The 20,777-nt window shown below is 49.0% G+C and overlaps 1 protein-coding gene across 3 annotated transcripts in view; it reads left to right on the forward strand.

Annotated features, from left to right (window-relative positions):
* The window catches only part of Tnks (tankyrase), a 246,530-nt gene that overhangs the window by 165,882 nt on the left and 59,871 nt on the right, over positions 1-20,777 (forward strand). For all 3 annotated transcript variants that reach the window (XM_037426582.2, XM_075881808.1, XM_075881807.1), the window contains exons 19-20: positions 10,872-10,937; positions 17,414-17,743. In XM_037426582.2, coding sequence (XP_037282479.2) covers positions 10,872-10,937; positions 17,414-17,743 — 396 coding nt within the window. The remainder of the gene's footprint in view (positions 1-10,871; positions 10,938-17,413; positions 17,744-20,777) is intronic.

Genomic DNA, 20,777 nt, shown 5'->3' on the forward strand with positions numbered 1-20,777 from the left:
TGAGTGACAGTGGGTGATCGACAACATGACCCTTGAACTAGCATAAGACAATATATATCTGTGCCAAAAGCTACAGAAAAGCCTAGCACTGTAGAGGAAGTTCACCAAAGAATAACAATGGAAGGATGCATGCACAGTAGGCATTCTCAGCTCATGACCCGCGCCTTGACACTGTCACTGAAGCGGAAAGTTTACACCCATTGTTTTTTGCCAGCTCCAATGCATGGGGCAGAAACCTGGAAAATTGCTGAAAAACTTGGAAAGAAGCTAAGAAACATCCAGTGTGCAATGTAATGAGGAGGTATCATTGTCATCATCATCCTGACTGTTCCCACTGCAGGGCAAAGGCCTCTCCACCACAAAAGCCGGTTTTATGCTCGCTGCAGCCACTCTATAACAGCAAAATTTTTAATCTCATTGTCCTTAATGAGCAGCAGTTATCTTGCCTATGCACTACATGCCCAGCCCATGCTCATTTCTTTTTTTTTATTTCAACTAAGATGTCCTTAAGAAGTGATAGGTGTCATGGAAAGAGATGGGTAGAGAGCGAAGTGAACCAGAGAACAAATATAAGTAACCAATATCTGGTAGACGTTAGGGGGAAAATGAACCTGGGTCAATGTCCGAAGGAGGACATATTGTTACGTTTACGAGAGGGGTTTATTCAGAGGGGACGTAACGGTCGACTCGAGGGTATACAATGAACGCTCACCAGAGACGTCTTGCCACCAACCGAACATCCTCTTCGTCTGGCATCACCTTATTCCGCTACACAGATGCACATACCTAAATTGCATGTGCGGTAACATTTCTCTCCGCGCAGACGAAGTCCACTGGGAGAGTCAAACAGTCTCTCGAGCAGTAAAGCGCTTCAAACGCGCAACATGGGCAAGTTCAGTTTTTGCAGACCCTCGGCCGTTCGAATGGAGACGTGCTATGAGGTAAACTAAATCACTAATACAGTCTATAACAAGATGAGGTCCCGTATAGTGCGCTAGCAGTTTCTCGCTCAAACCACGTTTTCTAGTTGGTGCCCACAGCAACACTAGGTCACCGCGATTGTACGTCACGTGTCGGCGTCGGTGGTCAAAATGTGCCTTCGAGCGGCCTTGCGAAGCAAGAGTGCGCAAATAAGCAAGGCGTCTGGCTTCTTCTGCCCGACAGATGATCTCGGAAATGCAGGGATCATGGTGGTCCAAACACAGGAAGATGGTACTCGGGTATGACGAGGCGGTCTAGCATATAGAAGAAAGAAAGGACTGTAGCTGGTAGTTTCATGCTGTACGGTGTTGAATGCATCAATGATAAAAGGTAGAATACTGTCCCAGTCCTTGTGATCTGATGCGACATACATAGACAGCATGTTCATGAGAGTTCTGTTCGTTTGTTCAGTTAGACTGTTCGTTTGAGGATGGTATGGTGTAGAGTGTCGAAACCTTGAAGCGCAGATACAAAGCATCTCTTCCACCCAGTCTGCTGTGAATTGTCGGCCACGGTCACTGATTACAATTTTGGGAGGTCCATGTCGTAGACAGAATGAGGGTCTGTCACGATGATAAAGGGGTATTTGTACAGGTAGGACCAAAAGCGCTGCACTGCGAAGACTAGTGCAAAGCATTCTTACTCTGTGACAGTGTAGTTATGCTCGGACTTGCTGAGCGAGCAATTTGCATACGCTACGACGTGTTCTTCGTTATCCAAGCGTTGAACCAGGACAACATCTACACCAATACCGCTAGCGTCTGTGTGAAGTTCAGTGGGAGCCAGAGGATTGAAATTTCGAAGAATCAGATGAGACGTCAAAAGAAACTTCAACTCCGAAAAAGCAGACTCGCATTCCAGGGTCCTGTCAAACTGCCCACTTTTTTGAAGCAAGCACGTGAGCGGGTATGTGATATTGGCAAAGCCGGGAATGAATCGGCGAAAGTATGAACAAAACCCCAAAAAGCTGTGCAGTTTTTTCACCGAGTGCGGTTGCTTAAACACCTCCACTGCGGCCGTCTTGGCAGGATCCGGTAGTATGCCTTCTTTGTCTACTAAGTGTCCAAGGACGAGTGTTTGGTGCTCTCTAAAACGACATTTCTTTGAGTTAAGCACCAGGCGTGCTTTGCTTAGGCAGTCCAGCACGAGGCCAAGTCATGTGTTGTGCCCAGAAAAGGTGCGCACGAAAATTGCTATGTCGTCCAAGTAACACATACACACTTCCCAGTTAAATCCAGGCAGAATGTTGCCCATGAAGCGTTCAAAATTTGCAGGCGCATTGCAGAGTCCAAACGGCATCACTATAAACAAAAAAAATTGGCTCGAATGTACATGTTACACTATAAATGTCGTCGAAAGACGATAGTCTTGCGTCTGGAGAGAGTGAAAAAAACGTTTATTTGATGTTCTGCGCAAGAAAATCGGTGAATGGTATTTTGAAGGCGCTGCGTTCGAGTTCCTCGAGTGTGTAGCGGAGGCAAACAAGGGCATCTAGGCATGTTAGACACGAGCGCCATCTGGCAGTTATCTTTGAAAACGAAGGCGTGCGCGACCACGGAAAAAGATGCACGCCAGTCTCGAAGGTGATAAGGTGTAGAATGCAAAGCGACGGGCAGGTGCCACCACCGTGCCGTCGCAGCAAAGCGTTGGAAACACCTCCTTGAGCATCGCGTTGCACTGTAAGCGCAGCGCGTTAAACGCTACAGTCCTTAGAGTTACTTGTGTGTGCCTCTTCTAGTATAAAGGAAGACATACAAAACATAGACATGTTGTTATGGCGCCTCAGATATACGCAATATTTGCGTTTTTATTTGACAATCGCACAACCATGAACGCTAAACCTTGAGCAATATTGGTGGGCACTGCGAATGGGGTTGACCGTTTAATGCCGTTTGAGGTATCGTTAGGGGGGACAAACAGACAAATATACAGACAGACAGACAGACAGACAGACAGACCAAAATTTTTTACGTCGAAGGACCCCCAAAAAGACTATTGTCTTTAAAAGTCCATCTTGGGAGGGTGCTGACACACCCTGTAAAGTTGTTCGCGCCGCATGGCGCGGGTCTCGCACAAAAGCAGTATTTCGGGGGTGACAACCGCCGGACGATAAATGGCGTTGTGTTCGCGTTGAGTGGCACTGTTGGTAGAGTGGCAGCGCCGGCGGTGACCCCTGGCGGAAGGCAGGCCTTGGTGGCGGGCGAGAGTTGAGCGAGCCTCTTCTGTGCGTGGCGGCTGTCGCGAACGGTTGTCTGTAGCGTGGGTTCCCCGGTGCTCGGCACCGCGGGCTTCGCGCCGGTGTCCCACGTGGTAAGTCAAGCGTTGGCGAAGCCGCCTTGGGTATGTCCTGTTGTGTGTCTGTCGTGTTATTGTGTAACAATGTCCTAGCCTAATACTAACGAGTTATGTATCGATTCGGCGAATGATATCGTCGTTATAAATTAGTCGAATAAAAGTGTATATGTTGTTGGTTTGTACCGACCGCGTCTACTGTGTCTGTTCACTCTAAGAGCGTGGCCTGGCGCTCGTTCGCCATATCGAGACCCCCACAATCTGTTGTCACAAATGCCGTTTTCTTCTTGTCTTCCTCGTGCCTTGGAATCTGCCAGTAGCCTGACCTCAAATCCACAGACAAAAAGTAAGAGGCCGATGATGATAGACATTCGATAGCATCATCAATCCACGGAAGTGGGTATACATCTTTTTTAGGGATGGCGTTGAGACGGTGGTAGTCAACACAAAATCGCCATGTCCCATCCCTCTTCTTCACTAGATTGACTGGAGCGGCCGACGGACTACATGATTCTTGAATTAAATTTTTCGTGAGCATCTCGCAAACCTGTTCATTGATCACCCGAAGGCGATACAAGATATTGTTTCTGTCGGAGAGGTCTGCGAGTTGTGTCGATTCGGTGCTTTACATGAGAAGCAGGGAATGACGGTGGATCGTGCTGAGCGAAATCAAAAGTACTGGCATGTTTGCGCAAAATACTCGCCAGTTCATTACGTTCGTTGGTGTTGAGTGACTTGTCAATCATAGCCATAATGTCCCGGCCGTGCAGATTATCGCAATGGGTCTTATCCGGAGAATCTCTGCTCTATGCAAGGATGGCAAGTGAAAATACTTGTTGTTTACGAATCTCTGAAAGCTTCAGACCCTCCGGCAGCACTATAGGTTCATCAGAGCAGTTAATCACCCATAAACCAGTATGCCCTTGCGCAACCAATAGTGTGCACTAGGGTATTGAACTGCCTTCTTTATGCAACTGAGATGCACGGGCTCCACGGTTGCGTCAAATGTTTTCTCGCTTGCAGGTGAACAGACAACAGGGACACATTTTGCAGACAATGGCGGCACAGTAGTGTCCACGGACACGCAAAGAGCACTTTGCTGACTGGGCGAGTTTTCCATAAACACTACTGGAATATCGGTATCTACTGTAACTTGTCCTGTGCGGCAATCGACAGTGGCACCACATAGCTTCACGAAATCGAGTCCCAGAATGACGTCATGCGTAGTATGAGGAAGAACAGCACTCTACAACAAATTTCTGGCAAGCCAAACTAACAGTCACAGTGCAGACACCAACAGGTTGTAACACATCTCCGCTCACTCCACAAAGCGTATCAGGACGGCCCCAACGAAACATAACGGGTGAAAACCAAACTCATCCCTGACACGGTTGCACCTGTGTCCAACAACACCATTGTTGGTACACCTTCGATAAGCACTCGAACCTTATTTTTAAACATGGAGGCTAAAGGAGGTATTTCTGTCGAAACACCGAAAACTGTCCGGTGACCTCACCTCCAACGGCCGCCCCAACTAGTTTTCCGTTGGAGGCGAGGAGTGGCGGCGCCGAGGAGACGGTGATCGGTTGTCGCTAGGGGCAGGCGGTGGTGTCGCACTGCTGTCAGAGGCCAGAGATTGATTTCGTAGCGGTCCTGGCAATGTGGCCTTCGAAGCCACAGTTGTAGCAGACTGGTAGAGGATGCTCGCCGAACCAGTGCTGATGCCGAGACCGCCGGTGACGAGCTTCCTGAGCGGGGACTGCCCACCTCTGTGTGGCGGGGCTGCAACGAAGGCGTTGGCCATATCGCTGGTCGGCTGCGAATTAATCACGGTGTGGCCACGGAGTTCTAGTTTTGCCGATGTCTGTCACACATACCGATGGTTGCAAAGGAGCTAATGGCGCCGCCGTGTAGTAGGGTGGACTGGTAGGCGGATGAGGAATGGTTTCGTCAACCCAACCACCTTGTCGCTGCAGCTCTTCACATATTATAGCCGGAATAGTAGCGGCAAGGTCGGTGTGCGGGCTCACGTCGACGATGGCGACCATTGTCACACTTGCCAGCCTACCAACTTTCGCGGCAATACGACGGGTCTTAAGCTTCTTGAAACTACGGCAGTGACGTTGGACGGCGGAGACTGAAGTGAAGCCTTCCCTGCCTATCAAAAAATTGTAGACGTCCTCTGCTATAATCTTCAGAAGGTGTCCGACCATGTCCTCTTCATACATATACGGGTCTATGATCTTGCAGAACATCAGAACCTTCTCTATGTAAATGGTACATGTTTCTCCAGGAGTCTGAGCTCTTTGAGCCAACGTGCGCTCCGCGTTTTTCTATTTCGAATCAGAGTCGCCGAAGCATTTCTTGAGTTCTTCAGCGTAACGATCCCACGTTGTTAAGGAATCTTCGTGGTTTTCGGGTGGTTTCCGTGAGAACCAGCACGACATTTCTCAGTTGGTCAGTGGGATCCCAGCAGTTGTACCGGCTCACCCTTTTGTAATGTGTCAGCCGCGCATCCACATCTTCTCCTGCTCTTCCCGCGAACGGCCACGGTTCCATATAGAGATACTCAGGTGCAGCCGGCACTGACCTTTGCGTAGTTGAGAAGCCGTGACCTTCGCTCTCGGCCATGACAGTTCTTGTCGATGGCAGACTGGCAAGACGACGGCTCCGGTGAAGTTCAAACAGCTGTGGCTCCGTGGTTCATCGACGTGCTGTACCCAGTATCTCCTCCACTCTGTTACGTTTATGAGAGGAGTTTATTCAGAGGCGACGTATCGGTCGACTCGAGGGTATACAATAAACAAGCACCAGAGACCTCTTGCCACCAACCGAATGTCCTCTTCGTCTGGCACCACCCTGTTCCCCGCTACACAGATGCACATACCAAAATTGTATATGTGGTAACAATATAACCAGTAGTCTTACTGTTGCAGTGCATACTGAGAAATGGGACAGCAAAGGGTCAGGTGGAGCTACAAAATTAAAAAAAGGAAAGTAAGTTTCACTGCAATTGTGAAAAAAAATGCTCGTAATTGTGATAGGTTATACCCAGTGAGACTGGCTCTTTTGGATCCGATCTCGTGCAACTCTACAAAACGCTACTTTAAAAGAATACGGCCACTCCAGTGGCACTCTTCGCACATTTCCTTTGCGTTGAGAGCATAGCATGTAAAACTGTATGCGAGCCACCCGCTGACGGCCGCTGAGATAACTCGATGATGCACGCACCAGTGATGACCGTGTTCATAAAATCAATGGTCGCAGTTGTTTCATAAAAGGACCCCCCTCCTACATGTTTTCAGGCTTGTTAAAGACTGCCAGGACGTTTCCTCTCTACTTGAGCATTCGAACACAGGGTAGGAAGATTTTATTCCATCTGCCTCGGAGTGACAGAGATGGGCCGGCTCACTTTATCTCCGCTTCAGTCGCGTTCATTGCCTTTGCTCGCGCACTATTCCCACGGGTAGAACGTATCATGCGCTGGGTGATCTTATCGATTTGGACTCGATGGCAAAAAACTGTCCAGGCTGTCAATAGGATTGCTATCGCAAGAAAATTTGCAGGCATCAAATAGACTCTACTCGCACAGGACAAGGTGAGCTAAAAATTATTGGGAGAGGCTTTCATACTGAAGTGGGCATAAGGTAGGCTGATAATTATGATGATAAGGATATTTAACAATGTGTAGGTGTTCCTTTAAATATTGGTTAATGTGTGTATGTTCTATCCTATTAGCAGGCAACTTCTGAAAAAGTGAAGTCTCGTAAGAGATTATACACTGTACTTGCAATGTGTGTTAGGCACGAGAAGTTGGGGTGGCGCCACCTGGCGAGAGGCCTGGGTGACGTCACGGTGCGGACTCTTTGATGCCTGCCACAGATGATACGCTCACGTCATGCGCTGTTATGCTGTTCGCGTTTGCTTTTTGCTGGTCTCCAGCTGCAGATGAATGACGAAAACAGAATCTGTAATGTTCCTGGTAAAACAATGAAAAGTCTGCTTTTGCTTGTGCTTGTAGCTACAGCCCAGTGTGGGCTGGGCCAGCATGGTCTGCGTGGGCAGCATGGCCTGCAGCTGTTGCAGCGTCAGTGGCTGTCCCGGGACTATGGCAAACGAGGGGGGCGACATCATGCGTGGCAGTGCCAGAAAGATGTTGGGCTTTGGCCCCAGGTTCTGTGGAATGACAAGCGTCGGGGTGCCAGGCGGTCTTGGATGTTCCCCATGGGGCCTGGGCCCCGTCTGAGGTCCCAGGGTCAGGCCCGTGGCATGGGGTGGCCGCAGGGCCAGTGGGACCCCCTGTATCTGTCCCAGAGAGCTCTGGGTCTGCCCCAGTGCGCCTTGTATCAGAATCGGGCTGTGGCCCAGGCCCGGAATGTACTGGTTCAGCAGGAAAGTGCCCTGCGCAGGTCCAGCCGGAAACATGCCCGGCTGCGCTGCCGCGGGGTTCCCGATGAGCAGCGGACTCCCCGTGTTGAGCCCCATCGCGGCTCCGCGCTGCACCGTGGTCGCAGGCTGCGGCGCCGGTACAGGCGCGGGCCGCGGTGTGGCCTTGTGCTGGGCTGCCCGGGGAGACTGGGACCGGGTGGTCGCCGCTGCCGAAGGCGTCGTCATGTTCGCGCTGCCGCTCGACAGCTTGGGCAGGATCTGTGGCTGTTTCGGCTGGATGAGCCGGGGGGCACCAGAGGTGCGAGGACTGGGGCTGGCCGAAACCACCTATGCGACGCCGGGTCTCGACGCAGGTGCCTGCTGCGGCGCCACGGGCAGAGGGGCGACGGTGGCAGTTGATTTGGTGGTTGCCGGTGTCGACGCCGACGATGAGGGCAGGCTCTGGCTCCGCGAAGACACGGCGCTGGGGCCCGTCATAGACCACGAAACAGAGACAGGGACAGGGGCGGGGAGCGGGGACGCCGAGGGTGGTCGGCTGCTGGCCGGGGAGGTGCGAGTGGAATGTGGCGAGGCACCCGGCAGGCCATTGCTGGCACCAGTGGCAGGTGGTGGAGCGGCAGGGGGCACCGTCGAGGAGCTGACCAGCAGCTGCGGCGAGGAGGAGGAGGCCGAGACGTCTGAGCTGGTGGTCGCGGAAACGGCGATGGCCACGGTGTCACGTGCCGTCGCTTGCTCTGCGTGCGCTTGCGTGCGTACCTTGCTCTGCGACGCCGGGGAAACCTGCCTGGTGCGGGTAAACGGAAGCGGACGGTATGTGTTGCCGCTGCGGGCGAGCACCGCAGTGCAGAGGGCATCGTAAGGCTGCGGGCTGGTGCTTGAAGTGGCAGCGAGATGGCGCAACTCTACCGGGAGGGCGTCGAGAAGAATGGCGTGCATCTGCAGCTGGTCCGTGACGCCATTCAGCGCCAGAACGGCATCGAGCTGCATGAACCATACCTTGGGGTAGGTCGATTGGAACGGTGGCACTGGCGGGCAGAGTTGCGGGAACATGGCCGCGGGCCGCTCGGCGAAGGGCGTGTTCTCCGGGTCACCAATGTAGCGGCGAGAGAAGAGGAGACGTGAAAAGACGTCGAAGGCGGCCGACGGGGCCGTGCCGATCTCGCCACTTTAGTGCAGGCCTGAAGAGGAGCCACGTCGACTACCAGCGTCCAAACCGCCAGGCCAGAAGCTCGTTCTCATTCTCGCGCAGCTCGAGCTCGCGCCAGCTGCGTGAGAGACGCGGCGCGATGATGGAAAAAATGATGATGATGATGATGATGATGATGATGGCACTACATGCTCAATCACAAACAGTGCCCGAGCTTGGTTGTAGGCAATTCCATAGGAGTGAACAGGTCTGTGTTACCCGGCCAACGCTACTGATGTATTCCATTCCTGGCCACTGCAGTCACATTCTGACGGGTGTGAAGAGCAAGAACAAGCTTCTGCTTAGATACAACAAAGTAATCTCATTGGTGCATAATCATGTGATTTTGAGGTGCAAGACTCCATACAGTCAACTCTTGTTAATTCAAACACGAAGGAACCTCTGAATTTTGTTTGAATTATCAAGAAGTTAAAATTATCAGAAGTTCTTAGATAAATGACTCTGGGTGAGGTGATACGACACATTATGATCAGGCATTGATTTCACACATTTAAAAATTTTTCAAGTGTTTTAAGTCGTAACTGCACGCAGTAAACAGAAAGCAGAAGTGTGAAATCCACAAGTTTATTAGTTATTTTCTGCTGATCAGACCTAAAGAAATCGTGAATTGCCAACTGCTTCTTTGCTATAGGTATGTGCCTTCAGCACAAAGCTCTCTATACCACTTGAGAAGCATCACAGTTAACCATGCGTGTGCTTCATTTCAAACATTTGTTTATTTACAAAGCTTTTTTCCTTAAAGGCCTCAGGTACTTATTTTTTATTTTTAGACTTTGAGGATTATATAAGCAAACAGATTTTTAAATAATAGTGGAAAAGCAGCATATATTTTCTGGTATGAAAATGCAAAAAGTATGAAATAATCGAATGATGGAGTTGAATTAAGAGGCTTTTAAATATATAAATAATAGAGGGCCAAGTGAAAAATTGAATTTGGTTTGAATCAAGCAAAAATATGCATTATCGGAGTGAATTATTGTGAGTCTACTGTATTTACATATTTAGGTTGAATCATTCATGTGTGATTCCTTTAAGAGTTATGTGCATTTTCGCTCTACCAGGGTTATTTATATCAGAGTGATGCATGTATCTACGGACAACACTTTTACTGGTGTGCCAAGACCCGCACTCATGTGCAGTATCGAGTCTCGCAAAATATCTTGAATGCGGTCACCCTCGAGCGCTGTAGCTATTTTGCCTATTTTTTTCGTGTACATAGGTACTTGCTCATGCACCACCACATTTAGTTTCATGTTTCTCTAGCAATCATTTTCGGGCTTCATGTCACTGAAATTATTCATATTGACTGTTGTTGAGATTATGTGCAGAAATCCTTATTGCTGTCAGATTTTGTATTTGTGCTGAATTGTAGCAATGGTGCTGTCGCTTCGTAAGTGCCAGTTTAGATAGCCCCCTTGTATATTAATTTTCCTTGCAGTTGATTATCAGTTGGTGGACATGGCGTGCAAAACCAGTTGCCTCATTGAGGTGATGGATGTTTAATCATTAATTGGGCCACATCGCTGAGTGTGCCTTCGGAAGATTTAATTTCGACCTTCTGGCATTAGTTTTAAAATCATTGCTACTAGCGGTGCTCTTACGTGCAGGGAACATTACCATTTGTGACGCAGTGGTAGATCATACTAGCATTTCACGCAGAGCAGGGTATATACGACTACATAATCCTTGGCGCCTGTCACGAATAAATCCGTACACATGACCCAAGTAAACGAACATATCTCAACATTTTTAAAGTGTTGTGTGTGCAGGAGTATTATGTATTGTTTATTTTCGGAATATGTTACATGACGGCTTAAGACAGTCAGATTCATATAGAGTCTTCTGTTGGAGAAAGTGGAATTCTGTCAAATTATTTAGATTATTTGCAGATGGTAGTCTAACTTGCATGGTAAAACACAATGTATTTAGTGATTTCAAAACGTCCTAACTTCACTTGTGATATTTCGGCACACATGGCACACGAAACTATGTCTTTTTCCAGCTGGCACATGGGGCAGACTCAACAATGAAGAACCATGAAGGCCAGACACCTCTGGACATCGCAGCAGTAAGTTGTCTCTATCTTTGGGTCAAAATATATGTGGTGTCCTGAAACTGCGATGTAATTATGAAAGATGCCACAGGGTAGGGTTCCATAAATTTCGAGCGTTTGGTGTTCTTTTATGTGCCCTGACATGGCTCAGTACATGGACCTCTAGTATTTCACTTCCACCAAGATGCAACAGCTGCAGCCAGGATTAAATCTGTGATTTTCGGGTCAGAATTCGAGCAACATAATCACTTCTGCTAGAAGGCATACAAAAGACCCAAAGAAAGTGTCTACATTCCACTCATATGTGTACCTTGAAATCCTGAGCACGTGCCCTTATCCAAGCATTGGCACATATTTCAAACCTCTGTAACCTCTGTAATGAATTTGAGTGACGGACGCTCCGCTGTTACTGAAGAAGACAATGTTCATCGGTGGCTGTGGTAGTAGCTCGCGCATGCGCTCGCCGGTAGCCAGACCTGCCTCGTAAAGCACCTTTCGCCAAGCTGTGTCTGAACCTTTGTAAACGTGCAACACCTCTATTTTAAGTGGTGGAGGAGCCGGGGTTCCCATCAGCCTGGAACTTCGCAATCAGACGCTACCCTCACCGTTCACCATGACTGCTCCTGGCCCTTCTCAAGCTGCCCCACCAACGACAGTCTTCTGTATTGGTGTGCCTCGACAACAGAACCCACCAATTTTTCGCGGCAACGACGAACAAGACGTTGAGGACTGGCTCATCGAGTACGAAATCGTAAGCTCTTCTAACAAACCGAACGCCTGCGACCAGCTCACGAATGCGTGCTTTTACCTCGCTGATGTGGCCTGCCTCTGGTTCAAGAACTACGAAAGAAAAATCACCAACTGGTTCGCCTTCAAGACCACCATTGCCGCGGTCTTTGGTCGTCTCGCCGTGCGCCGGCTTCGCGCGGAACAGCATCTGTGTAGTCGAGTCCAGCGCCGGGATGAGACCTTTACAAGTTACATCGAAGATGTCTTGTCTCTTTGCAAGCGCGTCGATGCATCTCTAGCCGGACATCACAAAATCAAGCACATCATCAGAGAAGTTGACGGCGATACCTTCCAGATGCTCGTCGCTGGGAACCCACAGACTGTTATGTCTCTTTGCAAGTGCGTCGATGCATCTCTAGCCGAACATGACAAAATCAAGCACATCATCAAAGGAGTTGACGACAATGCCTTCTAGATGCTCCTTACTAGGAACCCACAGACTGTCGCCGACGTTGTGCAGCTGTGTTGGGAGTGCAACAAGTTGTGTTTTGTCTCTTTGCAAGTGCGTCGATGCATCTCTAGCTGAATATTACAAAATCAAGCACATCATCAAAGGAGTTGACGACGATACCTTCCAGATGCTCCTCACTAGGAACCCACAGACTGTCGCCAACGTTGTGCAGCTGTGTTGGGAGTGCAACAAGTTGTGTAAGCAGCGCGTCTCGGCGTGCAGGGCTGCAAAGATACAGCTGAAGTTTTCGCCCTCGTGCACGACGTCGCTGCTGATCAGGCCGTTTTACTGCCCCACATCAAACAATTTATCCGTGATGAAGTTGTGCGTCAACTTTTCGTTTTGGCCGAAGCATCCCAGCCAGTGACCTCGTTAGACCCACGTCTACGCCAGGTCATTAAGACACAGGTCACGCAGGCACTGCCTTCATCGCCACCTGTCCTTACGCTGCTGACCTACGCTGCTGTCGTTGCTAGACCACCAACCCCACCTGTCTCTGGCGCATACTGGGACACCGGGTCCTCCTACCCGACGGCGCTGCCTACATACACGGTACCCCATCCTACTTCGCCGCCTGCTCGTTCTGTCATTAACGCATGGCGCATCTTCGATAATTGACCCATCTGTTTTGCGTGCGGTTTTGTGAGACAACTTCCAGCTTCTGCCCATGGGAATTCTACAAATCACCAAGCTGCCCAGAATCCTCAGCGACCATGTTCCCTTATCGCCAGCTCATCCCCACAATGCCTTCTCGACTCCCGCCGGTCATTACCGCCCCGCCGCCATCTGTCTCCCCAATGCTTCGGCGCACAAACCCGGCACGAGAGGAAAACTGACAGCCGCAGTTCCGGAAGCTAGAACTTCGTTGTCGTCTAACTCTCCAAGACCTCCTTTTTGTCCGTCCAATGAAATTGATGTGCTTGTAGAAGATGTTGCCGTACGTGCACTTGTCGACACAGGCGCCGTCGTTTCTGTAATCAGTGAAAAACTGTGTCGTCATTTGAGAAAAGTTGCAACACCGCTTACTAATCTTGCTCTGTGTACAGCCACCTCCCATTTCATCGCGCCGACGGCTCAGTGCACAGCATGTGTTTTTATTCAAGATGTTTGGCACGCTGTCAAGTTTGTTTTTCTTCCACGTTCATCTTACGACGTCATAGTAGGACGGGATTTCCTTTCTACTCATCAGGCCCTCGTCGACTGCGCTCGTGCTGAACTCACTTTGACGAATCCGTGCCCTGATATTAACCACCACAGTCCCTCTAAAGTGTTTGCCGCAGCTGATGTCCACATCGCGCCCTTGTCTACCATCCTAGTGCCTGTGTTTTCCCCTGCTGCCACTAACTCAATACTCCTGTTCCAATCATCTGTGGCTAGTGCGCACCATTGAACCATCGTCCTCCCGTTTGCCGTCATCAACTTTTCCACTGGTTCGGCGGTACTTTATGCATGCAAAGTCTCTGCTTTTCTATACATCCTGCTACGCAGCGAGTGTCTGGGGAGCCTTGAGACCTTAGATTGTATTTTCGAAAACGCAATGTATCCAGACAAGCCATTCTACCGACTTGTGCTATTACACCCGCAACTGACGCCAATGACCCTATGGATGTATTCCGCAAGTTCATTGATTGCCGCCTCATGCCTGGGCAGCAGGAACAGCTGATCAAGCTCTTCCAGCATTTTCGAGCCTCGTTTGACCACAATCAGTCTTCCTTAGGTCAAGCGTTATCTGTTGTTAACCAAAGTTGTTCACCAAATTGATACCGGTCAAAAGGCACCATTACGACAGTGACCATATCGTGTGTCAACTGCCAAACGTCGTTACATCAATGAACAAGTTGACAATGGCATAATCGAGCCTCTCCAGTTGTGCTGGTGAAGGACGGATCCATTAGGTTCTGCGTGAACTACCGACGTCTCAACCGAATCACGCGCAAGGATGTCTATCCGCTGCCAGGCATTGACAATGCCTTGGACTGTCTACAGGGAGCCGAATTTTTCTCTTCTTTAGATCCGCGCTCTGGATACTGGGAGGCACCCATGGCAGAGGCCGATCGCGAAAACTGCTTTTGTCACGCCCGACGGGTTGTATGAATTCAATCATGCCCTTCGGCCTGTGCCATGCGCCAGGTACTTGCGAGCGAATAATGGACACTATTTTTCGAGGCCTCAAATGGAACGTTTGCTTTTGTTATTTGGATGGCAATGTCGTCTTTTCAAGTGATTTTATAATCCATTTAACTTGGCTCGAGAAAATCCTTGCTTGTCTCTCCACCGCAGGGCCGCAACTGAATTTGAAGAAGTGCCATTTCGTTGCTTGAAAGCTTACGATCCTTGGCCTCGTCGTTTCGAAGGACGGCATTCTTCCCGACCCTGCCAAACTACAGCCGTTTCAGCGTTTCCCAAACCGACCACCATGAAAGAGCTCCGAAGCTTCATAGGCCTTTGCTCTTACTTCCGGCGCTTCGTCCGCAATTTCGCGACGATCATCGCTTCTTTGACCAAGCTCCTCACCGGCTCTAAAGACCTTTCCGCCTGGTCTGCCACCTGTGACGATTCTTTCAATGAACTGCGCCGCCTCCTCACGTCGCCGCCTATTCTGCGACTCCATGACCCATCGGAACTCACAGAGATCTGCACGTCACCACCTATTGTGCGACTCTATGACCCATTGGCACTCGCAGAGATCTGCACTGACGCTAGTGGTGTCAGGCTAGGTGCTATTCTTGTGCAGCAGAAAGACAGCTTCTAAGAGTACGTGGTTGCCTACGCAAGCCGAACTCTTAGCAAAGCCGAAACCAACTATTCCGTCACTGAAAAGGAATGCTTCGCCATCATTTGGGTGATAAAGAAATTTCGACCTTACGTGTACAGGTGTCCTTTTGACGTCGTGACTGATCACCATATCCGCAAGGTGTATCGTTCCAGCAGGAATCATGCGGATGCAGACGTCTTCTCCCGTTCACACCTGTCGGCTGACCCTACTTGCTGCACAAGTCTTATTTGTGATACCACTGCCATTACCATCGCTGACATGCCATCTGAGCAGCGTAAGGACCCGTGGCTTGCTTTCATTCTGGACGTTTTGGCTGGTCGCACTGCTTCTTTTTCTACCAGCACGTTGCGTCGGCAAGTTGAGCACTTCACTTCTCGCGACGGCGCGCTGTACCGACTCAACGACGCACCCGCTGGACGTCAGTGGCTACTCGTGATTGCACGTCATCTGCGATCCGAAATTCGTTCCACGTTTCATGACGACCCCCAATGTGGCCACGCAGGTTTCCTAAAGACTTATTCTCGCATACGGCTCCGATATTACTGGTGTGGCATGTACCATTTCATTTGACAGTACGTTTGGGCTTGCTCGACGTGCCAGAGACTAAAGACTTCCCCTCATCACGCCAGGGGTACTTTGTTACCTTTACCATGCCCCTCCCAACTGTTCGACCGTGTCGGCATCAATATCTATGGTCCCCTGCCAACGCTGCAGACGGTAACTGTTGGATCATAGTTGCTGTCGACCACCTCACACAGTATGCCGAAACTTCATCCCTTTCTTTGTCTACAGCAAAGGATGTTGTGACTTTCGTTCTTCATAACATCGTATTATGTCATGAAGCACTTCGACAGTTACTGAGCGATCTTGGTCGCATGTTCTTGTCAGACATCATCACAGAATTGTTGCGTGAGTGCCGCGTCGTTCACCGCACTACAAGTGCCTATCATCCGCAAACCAATAGAATGACAGAGTGCTTCAACCGCACCCTCGGTGAGATGCTATGTACATCTCGTCAGACCACTCTAATTAGGACCGAATGTCACCGTCTATCATGTTCGCCTATAATGCCGCCATTCAAGGCACTACTGGGTTCTCTCCTTTTTTCCTCCTTTATGGACGCAAACCTTCTTGCACTATAGATACAGTTCTTTTGTACAGGCCTGACTCCTAAAAGTCCACGACTCTGTCTCAAGTCGCTACATACGCTGAAGAATGCCGCCAACTGGCAAGATCATGGACAACACAAGACCAAGGACACCAAAAGCACCTCCATGACGCATCTATTCTACTTCCTACGATCCAGGTTCGCTCGTCTAGCTGCGTGTCCACCAAGTTGATCCCGAAGTATCATGGCCCATATTGTATACTACAAAAAACATCACCGGTGAATTGCCTCATCGAGCCACTGGAGCCATCTTCTGACCAACGTTGTCGTGGCCAGGAAATTGTCCACAAGTCGAGACTTAAGCACTGCTACAACCCTCCCGTGTTTACTTGTCCATAGGTCGGCAGGATGGCTTCTTATTTCGCGGGGAGTAATTGTAATGAATCTGAAGGACGGACGCTGCGCTGTCTTTGAAGAAGATAATGATGATCGGCAGCTGTGGTAGTAGCTCGTGCGCGTGGTCGCCGGTAGCCAGACCTGCCTCATAAAACATTTTTAGCCAAGCAGCGTCTGAGCCTTTCTCGACGTACAACACCTCTGTTTTACCTCCACTTTCTGGGAGATTCTGTAGGCCTGTGTGCTCAGATTTGGGTGTACGTTTAAAAACCCCAGGTGGTTGGAATTTCTGTAGCCCTCTACTACAGCGTCTCTCATAATCATGTGGTGGTTCTGGGATGTTAAATCCCACATTTCATCATCGTTTTCTGGGAGATTTGAAATGTGCACCAATGACTGCTACTGTGAAAGTGCGCCTTTTTCTGGGTCGGGCTCATGTCACTTCTAACTTCATACCACCTGCGCTTGGGCGGCTGCGCAGTGGTTCTACTCTTCCCGTTAAACTCTGCCCTGCCATCTTTTCCTTTTTTCGCCTCCCTCCCCCTTCCCTGCCTTCACCCAGAATAGCTTACTATGCTTTACTCTCACCCTTCACACTCAGCCACGCTTTCCTTTCTTATATGCTTTCACTCTAGCATATGCTGCGCTTTCCCTCTTAATATGCCCATTCCATTCATCTACCTCCTTTTCTCCGCACTCAACCTTTTCCTTGAAACTCCAGAACTGTAATTTCAATTTTTTTTCTTTTTTTTTGTAAGACCAGTGGAAAGTATGATTTTCACAGCATTTACATGTTCACAGCTAATCTTCATAATGTTCACAACATTCGCAAATTTTCACTGTGAATTTTTTCTCAACTAAGCTTTCTTTCTGAAAAGTCTGTATGGATTCTCTTGTATCACGTGGTTGTCAATTTTATCTTTCAATAATAGTAATAGTGCGTGCAGAACTGTGGCTTATTTTTTTCTTAGGCAGAAGACGTGCGCTGCCTGCTGACTGATGCCATGCCTCCACATGCCCTTCCTCCTTCGGCTAAAGCATCAACAGTTCAGTCGCAGTGTCCTCCCAATGGGCTAGGAGCAAATCCACTGTCAGCATTATCATTGGAAGCATTAGAAGCTGAAATTCCTGCTGCCATGAGCCTGCTATCGACACAGCGAGCTGGTCATGTTCGAGAGGGCTCAGCAGCCAGCGAAGGGGCTGCTCCTTTGGCTGAATTGGCAACACAAAACAAAGAATTTTTGCAGTTTCTTACTAACATTGGCTTGGGGCACCTGTGCGAGCTTTTTGAGAAGGAGATGGTGAGTTTGATGTTTATGGCTTCTTTTATTTTTACATGAGAATTGCAGTTCTCAAATATCAGAAGTTTTATGTACCAATAGAGCTATTACAATTACACCCCTATAATTGCCTTACAAGAGCCTTGTGAAAATACGACATTGTGGTGCAGTCCATTCTCGTTAGAATGGTCCGTCAAAATCAGGGTGTCTACCAACCTGGAAAACCTGGAAAACCTGGAAAAGTCAGGGAATTTGAACACGCCTGGAAAAGTCAGGGAAAAGTCAGGGAATTTCTGAAAAATCCGGCCAGGTCATGGAAACTGACTGTAGTCTTTCAGATCGTCACGAAAATATTAATTAGCATTAATCAAAGCTTTAAAAATCGCTCCTTAAACCACACAGAACAGCTAAGCAGAAGCATAGTTAAAAAAAAGCAGTGAATAGCTGGCGCTTCTACTTTCCGAGTACAACGTTACTCACGCGCATAAAATTGTGCATGTTTGTCTTGGCCGCGATCTCGGCTCGGCTTGAGGGTTTTCTGGTTAGGCTGGAAGTGCCATCAGCAGAGGGCAAGGTGCACAGAATATGCGAGTCGTAATTATTTTTTTACTGAAATGTGTAGTTTACAGGTGCGTAAATTGGACTGGAATACAAAAACTGTAGTAGAGCAAATATGGTAATCCAGATCGGATCCAATCCAATCCAATCCACATATCAAGATGCCTGGGCTGCAGTCATATTGCCATTCTTCTTGTGATGCCGTGAGCATGCAGTGAGTTGCTATGCCTCTTGCGAAGAAGTGTTCGTTTAACCCTGATTGGGTGAACGCGGAAATATCCGAGCACGCCTCATGGATTAGAGCAGTGCCGAACGATACAAGTAAGGCTCACTGTGCAGCATGCCAGAAGACTTTCTCGCTTAGCAATATGGGCATCGCTGCTGTCTCCAGTCACGCTGTGAGCAAGAAACACCTAACTGCTGTGAGCATTGTGCAAAGTGCTTCCCAGACAAACATCCGCGCGTTTTTCGGTGCTGGACCCAACTTGCCGTGTTCCATTCCATGACTGCTACGACTACGAGTGAATGTGTATCGACTGTGCCAAGCACGAGTGCTGAAAGCGTGCCTGCTAAACCGGTGGCCGTCGCGCCTGATGGGAAGGCATCCTTAAATGGGTTTCTGGTCAAAAAATGTGTCACGAAAGCAGAAGTTGTTTGGTGTCTGAACACTATAGCGACCCATGGATCGTTTCGTTCAGCAGCAGCGTCAGCGGCGCTTTTTCCCATCATGTTCCCCACGTGCGACGTCGCAAAGAAGTTGCAACTTGGTAAGGACAAAGTTGGCTATACAATTTGTTACGGTATAGCCCCGTAATTCCGAAACAGGCTGCTATCAAAGCTGCATAGTGTCCCACACGTGGTCGTGGCTTTTGACGAGTCCCTGAACAAAATTGCTCAGAAAGAGCAAATGGACGTTTTGATCAGGTTTTGGGACCCAGCTGACGACGTTGTCAAAACCCGCTACCTGACGTCCTGTTTTTTAGGACACACTCGCGCAGAAGATTTAGCTGCCGCTTTCAAAAAGGCCACTGAGAACATTGAGCCGGCAAAAATACTTCAACTTTCGATGGATGGTCCAAACGTCAATTTGAAGTTGTTGAAGTCGTTGAAGCAAGAGTTTTCTGCGTCTGATGGAAATCAGAATATTGTGGACATTGGAAGCTGCGGACTGCACGGTGTGAGTGGTGCATTTAAAACAGGCCACAATGTGACAAAGTGGAACACAGTAGTGTTTCTTAGAAGCTTGTACAATTTGTTCAAAAACGTCCCTGCACGCCGAGCCGACTATGTCAATTTCACAGGGAGCATACTGTTTCCGCTAAAGTTTTGCTCAGTGCGCTGGCTGGAAAATGGCAAGGCTCTTGCTAGGGCACTGCAAGCCCTCCCAAATGTGGTCAAATATGTTGAGCATGTCAGGAAAGAAAAGAAACTTCCAGCGTGTGGCAGCTATGCTCATGTCGAGACGGCTGTGAAAGACGAGATGCTGCCAGTAAAGCTGGCCTTTATGCTTTCAGTTTCAGAAGAATTGGAGCCATTTTTGGCTGAGTTTCAGACAGAAAAGCCGATGCTACCTTTTCTTGCAACAGCACTGGACGGCCTGTTGCGGTCACTGCTGGGACGAATCGTGCTAAAGGAAAAGCTGGATGCTGCAGGCACATTTTCAAAACTGATAAAAATTGATCTGGAGAACCCAAACAACATCATTGGTATAGCTGCCTTTGACATAGGCCTTGCCGCCAAAAGTGAGTTGCGAAAGATCACTAAACCATCTCACACTGCGGTGGAAAGTGTCAAAAAAGAATGCATCTTATTTATTAAGGCCTGTTCAGCAAAGATAATCGAAAGATCACCTCTGAAATACAAGCTGACAAGGGGGGCCAGTTGCTTAAACCCAGCAGTTTGTGCCGCTTCTGTGGAAGCTGGCCAGAAGCAGCTAAACATTGCACTTGAAGTACTTATAGAGCATGGGCGCCTTACAGGCCTACAAGGAGAGAGAGCAAGTAGATCATATGTACAAGTGTGCTCGAACAGCACTGCACAAGTGCGTTTGCGAAAATTTGATCGTGCAAGAGAGCGCTTGGAGAAGCTGTGGGTGGAACTCTGTGCAAGTTCTCATGAAGAGCTACTGCTGTTTGTGAAGATTGTGCTGTGCCTTTCACATGGAAATTCTTCCGTGGAGCGGGGATTTTCAGTGAACAAGGAATGTCTTGTGGAAAATATGAAGGAGGAGTCACTTGTAGCACAAAGGTTAGTGTACGATGAGGTGTCTGCAGCAGGTGGTGTTGCAGAAGTTGACGTAACAGACAAGATGATAGACATGGTTCGAAGTTCCAACATCAAATGGAAGAAAGACCTGGAGAGGAAAAAGAAGGAACGGTTGGACGTATTGGATGCTGAAAGGAAAAAGAAGAGGACTGCGGCTCTTGTGAAAGAGCTTGAATCAAAGAAGCAAGAACTGATGGAAGACGCACAGCGTCAGGTCTCCATGCTGCAGCAA

The sequence above is a fragment of the Rhipicephalus microplus genome, chromosome X (assembly GCF_043290135.1).
Source record: "Rhipicephalus microplus isolate Deutch F79 chromosome X, USDA_Rmic, whole genome shotgun sequence".
Classification (NCBI taxonomy): Eukaryota; Metazoa; Arthropoda; class Arachnida; order Ixodida; family Ixodidae; genus Rhipicephalus; species Rhipicephalus microplus.